The 20,451-nt window shown below is 40.5% G+C and overlaps 1 protein-coding gene across 1 annotated transcript in view; it reads right to left on the reverse strand.

Moving 5' to 3' along the window:
• ak5 (adenylate kinase 5) overlaps positions 1-20,451 on the reverse strand; it is a 95,362-nt gene that overhangs the window by 51,421 nt on the left and 23,490 nt on the right. Inside the window, exon 6 of the mRNA XM_069685418.1 lies at positions 8,351-8,542. Coding sequence (XP_069541519.1) covers positions 8,351-8,542 — 192 coding nt within the window. The remainder of the gene's footprint in view (positions 1-8,350; positions 8,543-20,451) is intronic.

Below are 20,451 nucleotides of genomic sequence, written 5' to 3' on the forward strand. Positions count from 1 at the left end.
TCACAATCTGATCTTTAAAACCTGTCGTGCTCTCGCTACTTTCTGTTCACAAATCTTACAAACAAGTTCTAAGTTTTGTTTTAGTTTATTAAAGACTTTTGTGATATGCAGATCTATTGCACAACCACTTTATATCGCTGTCGCCTCACAGCTAGAAGGTTCAGACGTAGTGGGCCTTTCTACGTGGAGTTTGTGCGTTCTCCCCGTGCATACGGCGGTTCTCTCCGGGTACTCCGGCTTTCTTCCCACAGTCCAAAGACATGCTCATTGGGTTAATTGATGACTCTAAATTGCCAGTAGGTGTGAATGTGAGTATGAAAGGTTGTCTGTCCCTATGTGTCAGCCCCGTGATTGACTGGTGATCAGACCAGGATGTACCCCGCCTCTCGCCCAATGACAGCTGGGATCGGCCCCCACGACCCTGAACAGGATAATCGGTATAGATAATGGATGGATGGATGGACTGTCGTATGCCATATAATTATCTCTGCTGTACATTTATTTTATACTTCCACAGTGCAAATTTCACATACTTAACCTACATCTGTAAAAGCAGATTTATTCTCATGTTCATGTAAATATCAAACGCTTTGACCGAAATGACATCATGAACATGGACTTGTTGTCAAAAACAGTTAATTTAAAAGAAGTAAAATGCAATGAAGAACTTTATTTTGAAATGTTTTAAATCTTTACTTACTTATTTCGACACCAGTTCTACTATCTGGGTAATACTAAGGCTTGTATGATTCAAATTCTGATCCAGAGTAAGATGTCTGTTTTTAAAGCTCCTGTGAGGAACTTTCGGTTTGTGTTGATTTTGGCGCCCCCTGTGGACAAACCTGTACCTCTTATCTCTTTGCTGATTTTGTCCTGTACATGCTGAAGTGGTGTTTTTTAAATCTCATTCTGTTTTCTTTTAACAGTCATATGTATCACTCACTTTAAATGTTGGCCCTGGAAAATGTAAACAGGCAGCGTGCAGTTAATCGCTTCACCTGACGCCTACCCCCCTACCAGCAGTTTAAGGCATTAAAGATAACTATATAGAAATAATAAATCTTGTCGCTGATGGTCTGGTTTGCTTTTGTAGGTCATATAGAGTCATCAGAATTAATTTCAGTCTGTTTCATAACCAGCGAAAAACTGCTCACGGGAGCTTTAAGCTAACATCGTACTAGTACTTCCTCCATTTAAGAATGTACCATTAAGTGACACATTAGACCCTTGGGAGGGGGACCAATAATCAATAACACAGGTGTATGGTTCTATCCTTTCATGAACCACGGTGTTAATCTTTCCTCTGCTTAGAATTAACCATTAGCCACAGCAGCTCAGTGTCTCTGTGGGATCAAATCTCTAACAAAGCAATGCCGTGTTGTGAGAAGCAAAGACACTCTTCCACACTCCAGAGAGCTCTAAAGCCACCACCCCTCCCTGAGACTCCACTCATCTGCTGTAAACAAAGATCTGTAAACACGGCTCCTATGATTTCTGCCCAAGTGTTCAGCACACATCATTTGTCATGAAGGTGTTTTTTAAGAGCGCTTCAGACCGTGTCAGCCTTTGTTTTTCAGGGCGTCAGGCCTGTGTGATTGTAACGATGATGAGCAAGAAGGAACCTGTTGAGTATCGCGTGTGTCTGAGACTCGCTGTGAGCGCCTGACGACGCCACAAAGAGAGTGGTGACAGCAATTCACAGGAGGGACGCTCCACTGATGGGCTCTCAAATTGTTCAAATCACCTGAGGGGAGGACGGAAGACTTCTTTCATTCACAGGTTTGGAAGGAGAGGAAATTGGTTAAACCCCTGGTGTTTTTAAAGAACCACAACAGGTCAGGGCTTTGCTTGGTTTTGGGGCTTTAAATGTAATTTCTGTTCTTTGTGGCTGAAATAAAAAGTCAACTGATTTACACCCGCCAGAAACTACAGTCGAGAACAATAATGCATACCTCCTAATCTAACAATAGTACATCTATAAAGGGACCAGGAACTGTTTTAAAACACATCGTATTTACAATATCAGTATTGTAATAGCAATTTAAGCAGTATCACACAAGAGGGAGTGATGTTGTAGGCTACTTATTATTATCTTGGCTGTGATTCCATCGTAGGCTCGAGGCCGCAGATAATCACAGCTGAGACACATCGAGTGTGACAATGCTTTTATACAACACTTATACAAGCGGCAAATAGTAGTAAACCGTAACAATCAACAACAGATTATTATTTTTGCTCCACCAACTCAACTAGTTCCACCACTTAACTGAAACTGGACTCTTGTTGCCAAGCAACCCAAACATTCTCCTGCACTCCGTGTCTCCAGGTTACCACAGATCAGCTGTTTTTTATCATGTACATGTATCTGTTTGTTGAATTGATCATCAACCAGTGAAATAAGAGTCTGCTGTGTGATTCAGAGGTACCAGCTTGATCAATGTCAACGTACACGGTCTGCTGTAATGTTAATTAACAGTATTCAGAACACCTGGCTGAGGGGAGTGATACACAGAGTGAAAAGTCCCAGTGATGTTGTTCTCTATATCACCACTCATAGAATGCCTCTTGTCCAATCAGATTACGTGGTCGGAAGTAACTGTTTTATAATTCTCTATATCTTTAAAGAGCAGCTCCAGTCATGTTGTAAGACATATAAAATGCTCTGCTTGAAATAATAAATTGTGTCTGATGTGTTTGTAAAATGAAAATCCTCCCAAGGCATCTCCTCCTTCTTCCTCATTAAAAATTCCAGAATCTGCATAGTCTCCGCCCACTATGCAAATTCCCAACCGCCAAACAAAACACGTCTCTGCCATCGTTTAGTGGCAACTTGTTGAAACTTAGCTTGAAATATGGTAATTAGTAGCCGCAACATTAACATTAGTAGTCAGTAAGATTGCAAAAATTACGATGACGGTTACAGCTCGCCGAAGTTGCCATAGGTTACACATAATGATATGCATAGCGTCGCCCCGTCCATTAACGGGATTGGCTCCTTAGGTTTGTGACGTCTCAAACCTGCCAATCTGAAAACGTGTTGTTCAGCCTGTCCTTGGTACGCTGCAGTTTAAAAGCAGACAGGCCCAGCCACGGAGATGACTGCTCATGTTATCCCTTATATGTCTTGTAGCACATGAAGATGTTAACAAGGTTAAACACTTGATTTTCACTGGAGAGGAGCTTTAAAGTCTGTTACTGAATAAACAACGATCAAAGTTTGAGTGTAGAAACAACTTCCCTGGATACTGCTCAAAAAGTTGGGGACAGGCAACAACAGTGGTACATCTGTCATCATCAAATTGTGATTAAATGTGATGACAGTTGTCGTGAGACAGCCGAGACAGAAACAAACATATGGAAAAATGTTGTAATTGTTCTCTTTTTAAGCAGAAATTAGTGTGTTCATATAAGACGCTATCATACACAGTGATAAGCTGATTAAGAAAATGAGTATCAGGGTCTTCAGGGCATTTTTCAAAAGATTTACAGACCCCTGTTAAAAGTACATAAATCATAATTACTGTATTATCTTGGCCAATCTTCAATCTTGTCTTTTTCGCTCTGGACTGATGCATACAAGAACACTTCTGCAGCAAATCCTAAAAGATGTTGATTTGAAACCTGCTTAAACATTTATGAGGTTACATAAGTGGTTGCATAATGTTTGCAAGTTTTAGACAATTTTTACAGCAAAAACAAAAGACTGCACCCTCACACGCCTTCACTTATGAAACACAGGGCTGCACAAATGTTCACTCAGTGTGTCTTAATTAAGTCGTCTCCACAGGGGACGCAGCGAGGATGTGCAGAGATTCACAAAAGGTAGCAGGCTGTGGAAGCCTTAATTTAACTCCAGTTTTACTTCAGCTCAGGTTTCAATACTCAAAAGCACACCCAACAGTCTCATAACTACTTGTGAAGTGGATAAGGGAGATTATTTTGGACAATATAACGCTTTAGCCACGGTCGCACTGAACAACGATTGTAGAGAATTGCTTTAGAAATTCAGCTACTGGGCTTTAATCAAGAGAGAGGATGACATTACAGCGGCTGTAACCTCCCTGTGTTTGCTGCCTGTTATTGTTAGAATCAATCTTTGAACCCAGAAAGGACTTCATGACCTGGCACTACTACAGCTGCAGTATTTTATCCCTTTATTCTGTTTGTGCTTTTACCTGACCTCCATCAGCTGCTAGCCTTATTTTTCCTCTTGATATTTTCCACACTGGAGAGTTTATAACCTCTGTTTGGGAAAGTGCTCTCTCTATAAAGTTTATTATGACAGTCTTCCATCTCAGGCTTTCCCCCTATTTTTTCAGAACATTTTTTATTTTTCAATTGGACAAAAAAAAAAGAAACACCACACTGTGAAGCTCCACATAGACAGTCAAGAAAACGTCAATCTCTGCAGGCTCATCTGTCAAACATCTCACATCATTTTGAGTCAGTTTAGTATCCCAGCTGACGCTGGAGTCGGGCCTCAGCATCCGATGGTAAGTTTAAATGTGCAGGAAAAATTCACATATTTTATGCTGCACATTAGTAATGGAAACAATAGGAATACAGGACTGCAGACATGACCACATTCCCAACAGGTTCTGCTTTTCATATCGGACACTTCACAGTGTGGCCACACAGAAATACATGAAACAACCCTGACTACTTAAAGGTATAATGAGTAGGATTTTTCCTTGCATTTTGTCAACAACACATTCCTCCTGGGCTCTTCATCACCAGAAGCTCACTCTCACTCTCTCATGCAAGGACACGCCAACCCCGCCAAGCTAACACCGACAGCATCACGAATACCGTTAGCTTGTTAGCTTGTCCTACCCGGTTTGAGGCACCGCCCTGTCCAACAGAAATAAGGCCAACTCTGCATCGCTCTTTCTCCACATTCACCGGTCTGAATGGGGCCCAGTTGCTAATTTGAACCACTCCCACACTCACCTATACGCTTTGATTGGCTCAGGGAACCACAAAAGCGCCCCTCCTGAAAACGTCCCGTGCAAAGCAAAACAACAGAATAGATGCAGAGGGAAGGGTCTCACAAGGGTCCGCGCACACACTCACCAACACACATGAATAGAGGCCCATAAGTGATGATTTATATTATATTATAGTTGTAAAAGTCTATATTTTATTTTTCTAGGAAAATCCTACTTATTATACCTTTAAGTGATGGTTGCAGAATGAATTAAAATTATGGGCCCGCAACACGGAAATAATACTCATGTTGTCCTTTTGTTGGACACACAAATCCTTTCGGGTATAAAGAGCGATAGTCTGCACTTTCACCCAAGAATCCTCACTTTGAGAAATGTTTGAGACAACATTGACCTATTTTTCATTTTTGAATTTGAAAACGATCATGTGATAAATCTACTCCGTGTAGTTGTAGTTGTAATACCCTGGTTTAATTACAGATACTGATTAATGTGTCTCTCAGAATAGATTTAATATCTGATTTGAAACCTGGATCTAAGACACCCCGCAGAGAATCAGGGTTGTTATCAATTAGTATCAGTTATTAAAGTAAGAGTGGATCGCACTGCTCTCCAAGCCTTCACCGTATTAATTTTTACTCAGGTTATTACAACAATCTTTCACCAAAAGAGCAGATATGAGAGAGGGAATTTAGACAGGCTTCAATATCAGGCCATAGAAGTGTTGTTTATGACCCCAATCAGTCACATATTGTAAAACTGAGCTGTATTCTGTCTGGAAGATTCAGTCCTCACACATCCCTCAGGAGATCTTTTATGAGAGATCTTCATCAAACTGAAACTCTACCAAGGCAAGATATAGTGAGAGTGTTACAATGCTAAAGATCCTGTTTGAATTATTTAATTAATACTGGACTGGAGTCAGCTCTGAACATCTATAGGAATTTAGGTGGAACAAATACGTGTAAATATAAAAATTATGAGGGAGAGATATGGAGAGGATTTGGAAAAGCATATTTTATCTAGTGTAAATTGCATTTTGTCAACAACACATTCAAACTGGGCCCCTCCTTCTCGGCTCTTCGTCACCAGAAACTCACTCTCACTCTCTCGTGCGAGAACACGCCCACCTCGCCAAGCTAACACCGATAGCATCACGGTTACCGTTGTGCTGAGAAAATGTGTCCAAACTTTTGACCGGTAGTGTACATGAAACAACCCTGACTACTTAAAGGTATAATGAGTAGGATTTTTCCTTGCATTTTGTCAACAACACATTCCTCCTGGGCTCTTCATCACCAGAAGCTCACTCTCACTCTCTCGTGCGAGAACATGCCAACCCCGCCGAGCTAACACCGACAGCATCACGGTTACCATTAGCTTGTTAGCTTGTCCTACCCAGTTTGAGGCACCTACCTGTCAAACAGAAAGAAGGCCAACTCTGCAAGAAATTCTAAAGAGACCACCAGACCATCTACTGTAACATTACTTTAAGTTCAATGCTTGAATAACGACTGTTGGGTCTTAAATTATGTGAGGCAGAAAGTTAGATGGGTTTTGGATAGAAATTGCGAACAAAGGTCCCTCTAACTGTGAGGCGATAGCACTAACCACTGCACTGTGCAGCCATTTCATGTCATGTCAACTTAATTAGAGTATATATTTATATTTCGGTGAACTTGTTATAATGTAAAGAGTATCCTTTTGACTCACATTCTTAATTTCAATCGAATCATTTTTGTAGGTTGATTTTTTTGGCCTTTATTGCGAGAGAGAGGACAGTGGATAGAGTCGAAAACTGAGATGACCGATACACAAAATATTGAGTACTAATTGACAACTTGATTGATTAACTTGTAGTTAAACTGACAATAATAATACCCTGACTAATTGTTTTTACAGTGTGGAATCCCAGAGTGGTTCAATGTTGTTCTTTTCACTCATGAACAACAGACAGCCAAAGAGCGTGAGAGCACACTGACTCACAGACTGGAGCTCTGGCTTCTGGAGGACATCTGATAACATTTCCAATCTCTCTAACATTAATGTGACAACTGGAGATTATCCTGAGCGTTAATATTCCCCATGACGACAATCTTAAAGCATGCAAACACAATCTCTCTCTCACAGTAACAGAGGAGGAGTGATTCAGTGTGCTGAGGCTCAGACGGATCAATAAGACTCCCACTAGGGGAGTGGGCAGCCACTTCCTTTGGCTGCAGGACCGATAGCTCTGTTAGCACCCGCCTCACAAATACCAAGGGTGCCTTGATGCCCCTCTTCATCAAACCACACAATGTAATGAAGATCCCAGTTGTGTCCAATTAACACTTTGTAATCTGTTTCAGCAGCGACAGTCTGTGTTTCACTTCACGAAACAAACAGGAGCCTCCTGCGCTTTGTCTCGGCTCTCCTCCTGCTGCCCTTTGGGTATACTTTAGGGGTGATACTGAATAAATCTGAATACTTATATGAACATGATTACTTGGCACGTCTGTACGTTTGCATCCAAACAAATAGCCCTTTTATTCACCTTTATTGGACAGATGATCGAGCAGAGACTGCCACTCTGCAAAAATGGTTCAGCAATGGTTTGAGGAACATGACAACGAGTTCAAGGTGTGGACTTGGAATTCCCCAGATCTCAATCCAATCGAGCGTCTGTAGAATGTGCTGGACAAACAAGTCCGATCCACGGAGGCCCCACCTTGAAACTTACAGGACTTAAAGTGGTAATCTTAAATATCTCAGTTTTGTTATCTCTGGCAGCACCTATGGCGGTATAAATGGTAATTGCGGGAGCACACATCCCAGATATCCAGACAGTGCTGCATGTGTGACGTCCACGGTTGGCTCCGGTTGTAACTCTTGATTTTCCTCGCTGGCGGTCGCTTTCCTTTTTAGACTGTTTGCCTTCATCTGAGCGTCAAATTTGTTTCTTTTTCTTTGGATTTTTACTTATTTCATCCATCTTTTCTTTGTCACTTCCACTGTCATTTAAATATAGTTAACGGTTTGGGAGAGAATATGCAATCCCCTTTGATACTCCATCCCATTTGACATGATCATGGTATATCTGTTGGTCTGTGCCAGGAAGTTAACTTGGGTTACAGGCACAGAAGCTGGAAACGCCCACTCAGAACCTCACTTCCTGTCTCATTACATGACAAACACACGACTTCCTGTGTTGGCACTGAAGGTTTCCAATGGATGTAAACCATACACTGCAGAATGGTTCGGTATGTAGTGTAATTTATAGATATGATAAGGTTTCAAAATAAGCAGGTAAATTATCTTGACGGTCTTTCTCTCTAATGCACACACACACACACACACACACACACACACACACACACACACACACACACACACACACACACACACACCATTACCACACAGCTTACCGTAACAATAAGGCCCCTCTCCTGGAAGTACTTGACCAGAGGAATGGTGTTCTGTTTGAAGTTGGTCAGGCGGCGATCGATGGCCTTGGGGTTGTCGTCCGGTCGTCCCTGCTGCTCGGCTCGTTTCTGCAGCCTCTCCTTCAAGCGGTGGTTGGTGCAGGCCAGGAAGACCACCAGGTCAGGAGTGCAGATCTGCCAGGGGGGAGAGAGAGGACGTGTGAAACGTTACAGCCGAGCCTGTACCGCCCAGATTATGGTTCATTCAGAGGTGATGTACATGTCGTGACGAGTCAGTCTCATTTTTGATTCAATGCACAAGGTCAAAGGTCAAAACTGCAACTCACACGAGCATAAAGATCTCACTCTCTGTGAAGTGTGAAGAGATTGGATTTCTTTTTTAGTACAGCAATTTCTGCTTTTTTTTAGCAGGTCCAACTCCTGAAAATCACTGGACTCAATCAGAACCTGAAGATACAAGATCCTTGAAAATACTCCAATGATGATGCAGTTTGAATACAGGTGGGATTATGAGTCAAACTAAATGATACTGGACTCTCCCAACGGGACATAAGGACGTTATTACCAGCCACGCACACAGATTGCCTTTGCTTTAGCCGACTCCCTGAGTTTGACAAATAGATAGGAACAAGACTGTAGACAATCAGAGGAAAGTAAAAGTCAGTGTCTCTTTTGTGACATGAGTAACAGCAAATGACATTTTAGGTGCGATCGCACAAGCTGCCTTTTCTGTGTCTGTGACGGCAATTTTCTATTTAAAGCTCAAACGCAAGCCGGAGCCGGTCGTGAAGTGACAGCTCAAGACATAACATTCCCTCAGATAATCAGCACGTGTGAATACGGCTGTGATTACTCATCACTCTATGTTGCTATGCCGCCCATAACCATTAAACTTTATGTTGCGTTTTAGCTCCTTTTCTGCTTCACATATTTTATATCAAACAGCTTGTTCTGAAACAATTAGGGTCTATAAAACTGCAAGTTTTTTCTTTTTGCCACTTAGAGGGTTAGCCGAACAAGATGTAAAAAGTGCGTCGACATGATGAGTAAGGATGACATGTCTAAAGTACAAGCTACATGTGCTAATTAACACGTTCAGTAGACACATAGCGATAGCTCCTCTGACTCCTGAGGGAAATATAATGTCTATTTAGAAGCTAAATGCTACGCTAGGTTCACCAGCTAGTTGCTAACTGTGGCTGCCTGCTGTGTTATCTGCTGAGAAGAAAGTGCACAGTATTTTTTAGAGCTTTTACTGGTGGATTAAATGCTACGGAGATTGATACTGACAGTTTGTGGATTGTTAAACCAAAACAATGAGCTGAAAGACACTAAAACGCTCCATGGAGCTAAGAGGAACTACAGATAATAATCACAACTGGGTTTGTCACTACAGTCAACCTACATCATCCATCCATTATCTATGCCGCTTATCCTGTGCAGGGTCATGGGCTGGAGCCTATCCCAGCTGTCATTGGGCGAGAGGAGGGGTACACCCTGCACAGGTCACCAGGCAATCCAAGGCTGACACCCTTTCACACTCACAGTCACACCTACGGGAAATTAAGAGCCACAAATTAAGCTAACGAGCATGTCTTTGGGCTGTGGGTGGAAGCTGGAGTACCCGGAGGGAACCCATGCATGCACGGGGGGAACATGCAAACCACACAGAAAGGCCCAGACAGTGCTAACCACTGTACCACTGTGCCAACCCACTTCAGACCACCTTTAATCTGTCACTGATATAAGAACATTAATAAGTGCAGCTTTAATCTAATTCATGTATATTACAAATCCAAAGAAAACTCCAAAGCACTCTCTTTTGTACATCAAATATATCTTTATTGTCATAGCACAGTAATGTGTCCCTATCCAAAGAGCACTTTAAACTAGTTTTAAGTTCAGGAAGCACAACTATCCTTACAGTTTTCATATGTGTACAATATACAATCAACCTTTTTTCTGCCCGGAAGCTCGTTTGAAACGGTCAATAAGATGTTGACAAACTTGTGTTTTCTAAAGGACAACAGGCTTTGAAAAACCTGTGTGGGGTTTTAACTCATTTGTAACTTTGAAAGGATGAATTAAAAAGCATTTAAACTGCCCATTAGCAATCAGGTTCTGAGCCAAGTTGTCTGGTTGAGCTCCAATTACTGCAATCAGGAGACGGTGTGGCAACTACGGCACGCCTTCAGTGTCTGTTGCCAAGATATGACGGCAAACAAATAAACACTCACTATTCTAATTTAAAGGAAAAGGTCAGACAACAGAAGCAGTTGCTCTGACTGCTGTCTGCATAATAAAGGGTTTAATGTGAGACACTTCAATGAGTCTGAGACACGAAGTCATTCCTCAGTAACCAGCGAGTACGTAAGCCGAACAGCCTGACGTGTGTAACGAGTATTGAAAGATCAGCGAAGGATCTATTTAATGTAAAGCTGCATCTGATAAAGGAGGAAATAACTCTGTTTCTATGGTTTTCACACCTTACAGTGAGGCACTTCCTGTCGCTTTATGAAGAGGGCAGAGTGTTAAATCCTCTGCTCAACTTGAGCCTGATGACTATAGTCACCCAGCTCCCAAACAACGGGAAACCTTCCTCTATAAAAAGCATTGAGAGCGGTTTATTACTATTCACACTCTGCTGTTCCTTGGATGAAATGAACTCGCTGAGCACTCCAGAGTCTGCGTTTGCTAAAAATAGCTCCAGCGGTGTTGTTTTTTGAGGCAACGCCACTCAGTTTTGAGTCGAGCAAATCAAAGAGCTGCACTTGTGCCCTACTTTTCTCCTCAGGTTGTGGCGTTAATGTGAGGCAGCAATCGTGCGCTGCAGTAGTTTGGAAATAAAGGAACCTTATTAGCATCATTACACCACATTAGTGCAGCTATTTTGTGGCAAAGAAAAGCTTTAATAGCAGCAATTTTTTAAGTGCTCTCTTTTGCTTTAAGGTCAGGAAGCATTTAGTCAATTCCTCTGTAATACACTCAGAAAGTACGAAATAAACATGAAGATTTTGACTTGATCGCTGCTCCAAACAAAACAGTTCATACCCCCTTTTTGGGATGTTTTGCCCTCGATGAAAGATAAAAAAAAGCAGAGAAATAAAGTGACGACAGCGATTCAAGCTCTGAAATGTGGCTTCCTGTTGTGCTGCAGAGGAAGGTTAAAGCAAAATGTCAAAGCTAAGGTGATACTGATACTGGTACAGATATATATACTTTTATATGATGTATACTTTTTACACAAATTTCTCAGACACATTTCCTCATACAGATCATGAGTCATCACTAGGGTTTTTATCTGTATAAGAAAATAAGTAATTCGTCTTATTCTCTCTGTAAAATCTTTTTATATGACGAATTCTTTGCTTAGATCTAACATCATACCAAGTTAAAGCTGCTGTTGTGTCGTGAGGAAGCTGCTGCTGCTTACAGGCATCAGTCCAAACTTCTGTTTGCCTTCATTCTGCTCTGCCTTACTGAGCGAGCGGAGCTGCTGCCTGTATCAGACGTCTCCATCTGTCTCCATAAACCCTGCGGTCGTTTCCTCTCTCTCTCTCTCTCTCTCCGCCGTCCAGCACATCTCGGGCAGAACAACAGACTCTTCATTCTCAGATGTCTCAGGGAGGTTTGAACGACATTAATCTTACTTGTGCAAACAAACAGAATGAAAGGGAACAAGTACATCTCTCAGATCGTATATAGAGCCAGTGGACGTGTGTGAGCAGGCAGCGGGGTTCAGTAGTTCATTATTGATTAATACTTTTACTCTATGAAAGGAAATTTGTGAAAGCTGAGCATCACAATTTCCTAAAGCAGATGGTCTTGAAATGTCTTTTATCATATGACCAACAGAAACCCACTCAGGTGTTTTCTATCTGTTACAACACAGGACAAAGAAAAGGAGTACATCCTTATAACTGAGAAGCTGAAACAAGGTATTTTTCTGTTTGTTGAAATTATTTAAAGTTAATCTCCAAGATCTCATTTTCGTTCTCTTTGGCGGCTCCTATGGCAATAAACGGTAATTGCAGGAGCACACTTCCCAGATATCCAGACAGTGTTGCATGTGTGACGTCCGCTGTTGGCTCCGGTTGTAACTCTTGATTTTCCTCGCTGACGGTCGCTTTTCTTTTTAGACTGTTTACCTTCATCTGAGCGTCAAATTTGTTTCTATTTCTTTGGATTTTCACTTAATTTTGAAGTTGTATCTGTAGTCACCGATATTTTCTTTGTTTATTCTGTTTTCTGTTTACTCGCAACACTTGCAGAGACCGGAAAAAGCAGCTGCTTAGCTCCGCCTACCCTCTCTGGTAGACCAACCACTGCTGAGTGATGGAAAACGCGTCACTAACTGGGCTCCGCTTGTGATTTTTTCCACGAAAGTTGCACCAGACACCCAGTCTGTAGGCTCAATCACCATTGTGTTACCTCATTCGGCAATAGATAGTGACTTAACAGACATTTATTTAAATGGAAATCTTCCAGATTATTACTTTAAGGATCATTTCAGCAGCTAAAAATCATCTTGACAGTGGCCTCATTCTAAAATCTTCTCCTCACATACTTGCACCAAGGTTATTTTAGTTAAATCTGAGTAGTTCAAGATCCATGAATTTTGTCCTAGAGCACCAGGTTGTCATCTGTGATTCTCATCAAGGATTAACCTCAAACTTCAACTTTAACCTGCACAGAGCTTTCTAAATGCCTCCTCCACACTTGAGTTATTCTTAGTGGAAAGGACAAGAAAATAATTACAGCTCTGTAAGCTTGCTAAAAGAACAATTACATAACGGTATTGTCTTTGCAACTCCCCCTGAAGCGTCCAGAAATCTCACTTGCAATATGCAGTTATTAATTTAACTGGAAGCATTCTGTTTAATTCCTCTCTGATGTTAGAGAGGCAGTGTGCAGAGTTATGAAATCAACAGAACACACTGCAGTACAACAAAGTGGCTTCTGCTCTGTTTTAGTGTTTTGCTGCAAACTGATGGACGTCATAACCTTTATCAATCAGCATTGTTTCTTTGCTTATGAATTACTGTCTTGTTTTTTATTGATCAAGTCACCATTTACGCTATAAACTGTCCCCAAACAGTTGCTTGTTTTTAACAAATCTTTTGATTTCAGTGGCAATGAGAAATGCATGTTTGGCTTTACCCTTGATGAATAGCTTTGCATGACTGATCAATTATTAGCATTCATAGACAGATGTGCGTGTTGTGGATTTATACACCCACACAAGAAGATTGACAGGGATGAACAGACAGAATGACACCTCCACAGTCGATAGGAGAGGAGGTAAAAAGGCTTGAAGGGAGGATGATAGACTGTCTCTCGTGGCAGCTATAAAGGACCCATAAAGGCGACCCACGGGAGCGCCTCATAAATGGCTGCTGTGATGTTGTAAAGGGCAAAGTAGCAGCAAGGGGTGAGCGGAGAATCATAAAAATGGATGCTGCAGGTCCCCAGAGGATCGCTCTGTCGCCCACAGGACTCAAACTGCGATGGGGAATATGAAGTTAAAAGAAAGCTCAGAACCTTTCAGAATATTAACTGTTTGCACAGAGTCTATTTTAAAGTCAACTAGGTTGTGACTCAGATTTAACTCCGCGAACATCTCTACAAATACTTAAAGGACTGAAGCTGCTCAGAGGGAGTAGTCTGCATGTTAAGGTTTAACCACTTCCATACAAAAAATAGTTGTGGCAGACTTTTCTCAAAAACTGGCATGTTGAAAAGCCCCTGAGTTTGTAATTCAGACCGGCATGGAGCACTGAAACTCTCATTTGGAACTGTGAAATGTATGGGTTGCAGAGGAGCCCCTTCAGGCAGGCATTTAGACGTTTCCAAACACGTGTATTTAAGGCTTAAAGTATACTGATTTGCACCAGTATTATACTCTCATTTCAGCCTACAAAACCCTAGTATTAGACACAAAACAGCAGTGTGTATAAAAACCAAATGCAATAGCCCCAAAGTAGATTGTGTTGTAGCGTCTAATTTCAAGTACAGTTGAGATTTCAACAGACGTGTCAATTCAAGCTATTGGTTATGTAAAAGCTATAATTTATAATGTATGTGATGCTGCTCATTCAATTCCCAATATATGGAAGGTGATATTTTTACACACTGTAATATAATTTGATAAAAAAAACAAAGTAAGCTTGAAGAGAGATGACAAAAGCTTTCATCGGTACATAGCTAGCTGTAGCCAAATAGCTGTAGGAAGCAAACTAACCACACTTCCAGCAAAAGTCGAAGACAGCTAAAGCAAACAAGTAGGCTATCAATAGTAAATGATCAACATCCAATCCCCATAGGAGCCTAATTCATCAAGTAAACACATAGAGTAAAAGGTCGAAGAGTAAATGAACAGTTAGCTAGATTGTTGCACACATTAGCCTCGGACAGATAGCATAAAGGCTATCTTGTCTACAAACTGGTAGCTGGAAAACTAAAGCAACAAATCCGAATTAAGAATAACAAGACAACTATGACTAAAAATATAACAGCTAATTCTCTAACAAGATCAAATAAAGCATGTCTGGCTGTCGATATACTGTCAACAAAACTGCCAAAATGGCAGATGTAACAATGCCAGTTTAACTGCTCTGGAACTTTCCCAGTAGTTGTTGCTACTAGCAACAGAATGTTCAACTGAAACCAACTGCTGTCGGCAGAGTAAACACTTCCAAAAATAGATGAATATTAGGTTTAATGTAAATCCATGCTGTACATAAGGTAAATGCATGCTGTAAACAACTAGTAATATGTCATTTTTGGGGGGCACATACTGTTTCAGCACTAATTCCCTTCAGTAATCTAAAGTCCTGACTTTTTGGGACTTTGTGTGTGTTACTTTATTTCTTCTCTATCTGTCTCAAGCTTTCATCTTTATTCACAGCGGCCTCTATTTCAACATCTCATCCTCCCTTCATTTAGTCTCTCTGTTAAGCTCCTCTTGCTCCAGTCAAGTGTTGTGCTGCTGCTAATGATGAAGTGAAGGCTTATGAGTCATGTCTGATGTGGTTGTTCACTGCCTGTCTTGTAGAAATGACTTTGGTCTTTTGTAGAGTTTGATAACGACACGCATATAAACACAACTTACTTTCCCTATTAGGGTAATTGTTTTATGTAATGTTCTAAGCAAAGGTGCAAGCCGTTGTTGGTTAAGATTTCCCTCTATAGTTTGTCTTAATCATTTGGTCTTAAATGGTTTAAAGGACAAAACAAGCTAGTGTTTTTTTATTTCCGTCCTTACACTTTGTGGTAACAATTCCTCGGAAGAAACAACCCATGCTTCTTATTTGACATTACCAGCTGTAGATAACGTGGTTTCACATGAGATTATATGTCTTGATATGACAGCTGATTGGAGTTGGAGAATGATGAACTTGAAGATAAATGTCGACACAAAATCAGCTGTCAGACTAAAATAGACCTACTGAAAATGACACACTAAAATGTTTCTTAGAAACTGGTCATGATTTCTTGGAAGATTACTGAAGCAAATTTGCAAAAAAAATCTCTACAAAGCTTATTTTTCTTTCATTCACTGCATAGATGCTATAGCCTTAGTGAGCTAAAACACATTCTTAAGGTGCCAGAACCAAAGATAAAGGCAGCACTGAGATAAACAAAACCAAAATGTTTAACATTTTGTGAAATTAACTTGTCGAATTTCCTTTGTGAAAAAATCCATTTCAATCTCTTGTCTGTGCACGATATTGTAGAAATTAGCTTAGCAAAGCAATCTGAAGCAAAAAATTGCTAGCTTGGCTTAATTTAAAACCACTACTTGTTATTTTAACTATTTGGTCTCTGTTTGGATTAAAAAAAGACATACAACATGTTAATTATAGAGTTTCAAGGCTGCAGGTTGACATATACATATAAACTTTGGAGTAAATCAGGCTAGCTGTTCTTTGCTGGTTCCAGTCTTGATGTTAAGCTAGCATAAAACAGCTAGCATGACCTGAAGTCACTTCACTGGGCCAAGAGATAGTCAAGACCTGTAAAATCATAATGTGGATGGATTAAACAGCAAGATTTGAGTTTGTCAGATCTTGGCGAAGACAGGTTAGCTGTTTCCAATCCTTACTTTAAGCTAAAGTAGACAGTTAGCTTAAATTAGCCAGCAGATATTTGTGAGATTCTTACAGTTCCAGGCTAGCTGTTTCCCCCTGTCTCCAGTCTCTATCCTAACTAAGTTAGTTGCTTCCTGCCTCTAGCGCCATATTTACTGCACACAAGGATGTAGGTTTGGTATTATAGCCTACATACAGTATAGATTAAACTATGATTGAATTGTGCTTACGCCCCGAGCAGTGTTTGCAGGCAGGCTATTTATTTCAGCCAACAGCCTTTACTATAGAGCAGGGCGAAATTCACAGTCAGAGAGAAACGTTCAAAGAAATCCTTGTAAGAAAATCAACGTGAAACAATAATTAGGGGCTACAAAAAAGGTTTTTTTAGGGGGCCCCCTCTAACAATCTACTAAACTCACATTCATGTAGTCTAATCCTGGACAACACAAGGTCTCAGTGTCTCCTTTGTCAAAGCATACCACTGTTATTTTCTCTCTTTGCTCCTGAGCTGCACAAAAGGCCCTTTAATAACAAGCTGTCACTTAATTCTATTGTAAATCCTGTAAAGACTGCTGCATCTGCGCAGTCCGGGCTGAGCATCCATCTGCTCCTGTCCAATCATCAGTGACTATTTGAGCAGTTGCCACGACACGCATATGAACACAACTTTAAATGTATGTTATGTTCCTGATTGCATCTGCAGTGAACTTCCTCAGGTCTTTATCTCACCCTGCAAACCGTCATCTACCTTTATAAGCAATCCTTTCATGCGACAATTAGAGTATATTGCAGCATTAAAAACTCTATTCGGCTGAATTGAATTTCTATGTTTATCTATGCAGATTGCAATTTACCAAATTAGAACATAAGCCATGGAACTATAATTTAATTATGAGACTCCCAGGCTCTTTAAATTTTGAAATGCCTGTTAGTGAGTTAGTCACCAACTGTTTATTGGCTTCTATTGACAGCCGCAGACACAGGGAATCTTTTATCTAATGTGCTCCCTGTTTAAAACAGCTGGAATTGCTGATAATAACCATAGTTGTAGCTCAGCTGTGAGCTCTATCAATGAGATGGGAGTGTGCGATTGTGTGGAAAGCCTCTGCATATAAATTCCTCTCTCTGTACACAAGCCAGCCACATGCATCTTTGTTTCCTTTCCTTGTGCAGTGTCAGACGGGGAACCTAAGTGGAATCTGCTGTCAGACTAGTTGGACCGAGGGACAGCGGCAACCACATTACTATCTCTCATTACGCCGAGACCGGGCCTCTTTACAAAGAGAGGGAGAGCATGTACAATTACCAGAGAGACGAGATACTATAACGAAGACACAAGAGAGGGTGAGCCGTCCACCCAGGTTTGTGTGATGAGTCAAAGAACTTATACACAAAGCCTGCTGTACAATAGATCGGGTAAGACTGTTAGTAATATAAAATACACATGTGGAGGAAGTGCATGTTTATCATCATCCAGAAATGATAAAGAGTAATGTACAATATGTATAAGTGAATTTAAAATCTGGTGTTAACATTCGGTACTAAGGCTGCATAAAGCTTTTAAAGAGACCCCAAAAATGTTTGGTTTCCCTGAGATTTCCTTCAATTTAGGATCAAAAACTTTAAGTTTAACAGCATTTAGTCATCATTGGACACTGGAGAAACACACAATTCTAAACCACCCCTATTCACCTATTCATTTAAGAACATTTCTAAGAAGTTTCTACAAAAGCACCGTTGCAAAAGTAAACTAAGATGCACAAATAAACCGGCAAGTTATTCATTTGCAGCTTTATTCATAAAACTAAAATGCAAGGTCAACACAAAAACCTTGCAGCAACCACTGAAGAGAAATTTCCAGAGCTTATTTCAAAACATAATCACTGGAACAGCAACTATTAGGAGACTAGTTGATTTGCCGATCAATAGGAAGTTCATGAACATCTATCTTGAAGCTGTAGTAGGTAATATTATTAAAACTGCCTTTTTGTCATATCCACACTCAAACTGTCACTTTAAAAATGCAGTAGTATATTACTAACTAAGACAATTTCTATTTAAGGAAACTTGACACACGGGGTAGCTTTGGCAGTTAAACCTGAGCTGGTGGGCTGAAGAGACATTGAATTTTACAATGACACGGACAAATAAACTGTAATGTAATGTGTTTTAACCAATCACAGATGATACCTAATCCAAGTCAGTTTATACAGTGTATATCAGGCGTGAGCATCCTTATTTTTTCTGGGCTGTTATATGCGTGTATGTGCTTGTGTCAGCCTGTGTTATTGGTCTTACATATGCATATAGTAAACGAATGTGTCAGTGTGCGTATTGTAGGGTTCATTTTCTTACATGCTTGTAAATCTCATTGTGTGACTTTATTCATGAGCATGTGTTTGCATGCACCTCATATATATCTATTATATATTTGTGTATAGATTTGTGTGCGGTCTTTGTGTGTATATAAGAGAAAATATAATTGCATGTGTGCATGTATTTGTGTGTACGTCTGTTTACTTGTGTGTGTGTTTGAGACTCGCTCAGTAATTGGTGTGAAATAAGAAATAAGAACCACGATATGAGAGATCGCCTTTTGTGCCATTTGTTCATGTAACTGGCAGACGGACTCTGTACAGTCAGCTGATTGCCCCTGGCTGTCCACATTCACAAGCCGTTTACTCGTGTTAACTGGAGAGATGACGAGATAACAGCCCGCATCATTTTTCACAGAGCTTTCCTCCAGAGGAGCCCCGTCTGCTTTTCCCTGCAGGAGCCCACAAACACACATTTGATCATCTTTATGGCCGACGGGGAGCCGCACTTTGCTGCTTTATATATACATTCACGCTTTTCTTCAATGCTTCCTTAAGTGACACATTAAAGAAACACATGGCAGTTAATGGACATAATGGGATGGAACGAGCTCTGTGCAGCAACTTGGGCAGCATGGCTATAAATCAAAGAGTCGGTCATGTTCTGCCTGGAGAGCCAGAAAACCTTTGTGCCCACACACTGATGCTCTCACACATGAATAACTGTGGCTCCCTCCAGGATGTCGTCTTGTTACTGCAAAAATGAATGCAAATCCCTGCAACATTTGTGACTTTTAGTTTGCTGAATCCAATCACTACTGTTTTTAAAACATATTTGTTTCCCTGTCTTCTCAGGCAGTGTTTTTCTTTCAGCTACGTGTGTCTTAATTTGAAACGTGTTAAGTCACCAAAACTAAATCCTGTCTAGTCTCACTTTTAGAAATAAGCATTTGATTCACGGTGCTTGTTGTAAGTGCTGCACAGTAAGATAGATAGCATTGAAGTTCCCTTTCAGACTCAACTCAGGGATCAAAAGTTAGCTCTCGAAGTTGAACATCTTCACTACCTAACTGAGCATCACAGGCTATATAAGAAAGGATGTAACCTCTGTTCTTTGAAAGGGGAGCCAATTTTAAGGTGCCTTAAACCTGCATTCTATCTAATGACCAGCAGGGGGCGACTTCCCTGGCTGCAATTACTAAGATTGTATGAAAGGAAAATGAGCCTACTTCTTAGATGAGCTCAATAAACATTTTTCTCATAAGTTTATGATCTCTATTCTTCATTACTGCATGACGTTCATTATGTAATTCATGGTCCCATTTAAATTAAAATAGACAAGCAGGGTATGCTTTAGGGTGTGGCTACCTGTGATTGACAAGTGGCTACACTGTCTATCTTAATAAAAGAAGCAACTTTACTCAAACCTTAAAGAAATGTAACTCAGCCCATTAGCAGAAACTCAAAAATGATTATTGTGCTACTTACTCATTTTGAGTGATGCTAATTTTTGAAACACTTTAAGTTGCAGTAATTGATTACAGTTAGTTACATTCAAGTGATAATGGCCCACTGATGAAAGCCTTTGCATTTGCAGTATATAGTATTATTATGGACTGGGTGTACTACATTTAGCATCCACTCATACATTAACACATACTTTATGTCCATCTGTCCA

This window comes from Semicossyphus pulcher, unplaced genomic scaffold (assembly GCF_022749685.1).
Source record: "Semicossyphus pulcher isolate SPU_LCO1_2020_fin unplaced genomic scaffold, fSemPul1.0.p SCAF_7, whole genome shotgun sequence".
NCBI classification, from domain to species: Eukaryota; Metazoa; Chordata; class Actinopteri; order Labriformes; family Labridae; genus Semicossyphus; species Semicossyphus pulcher.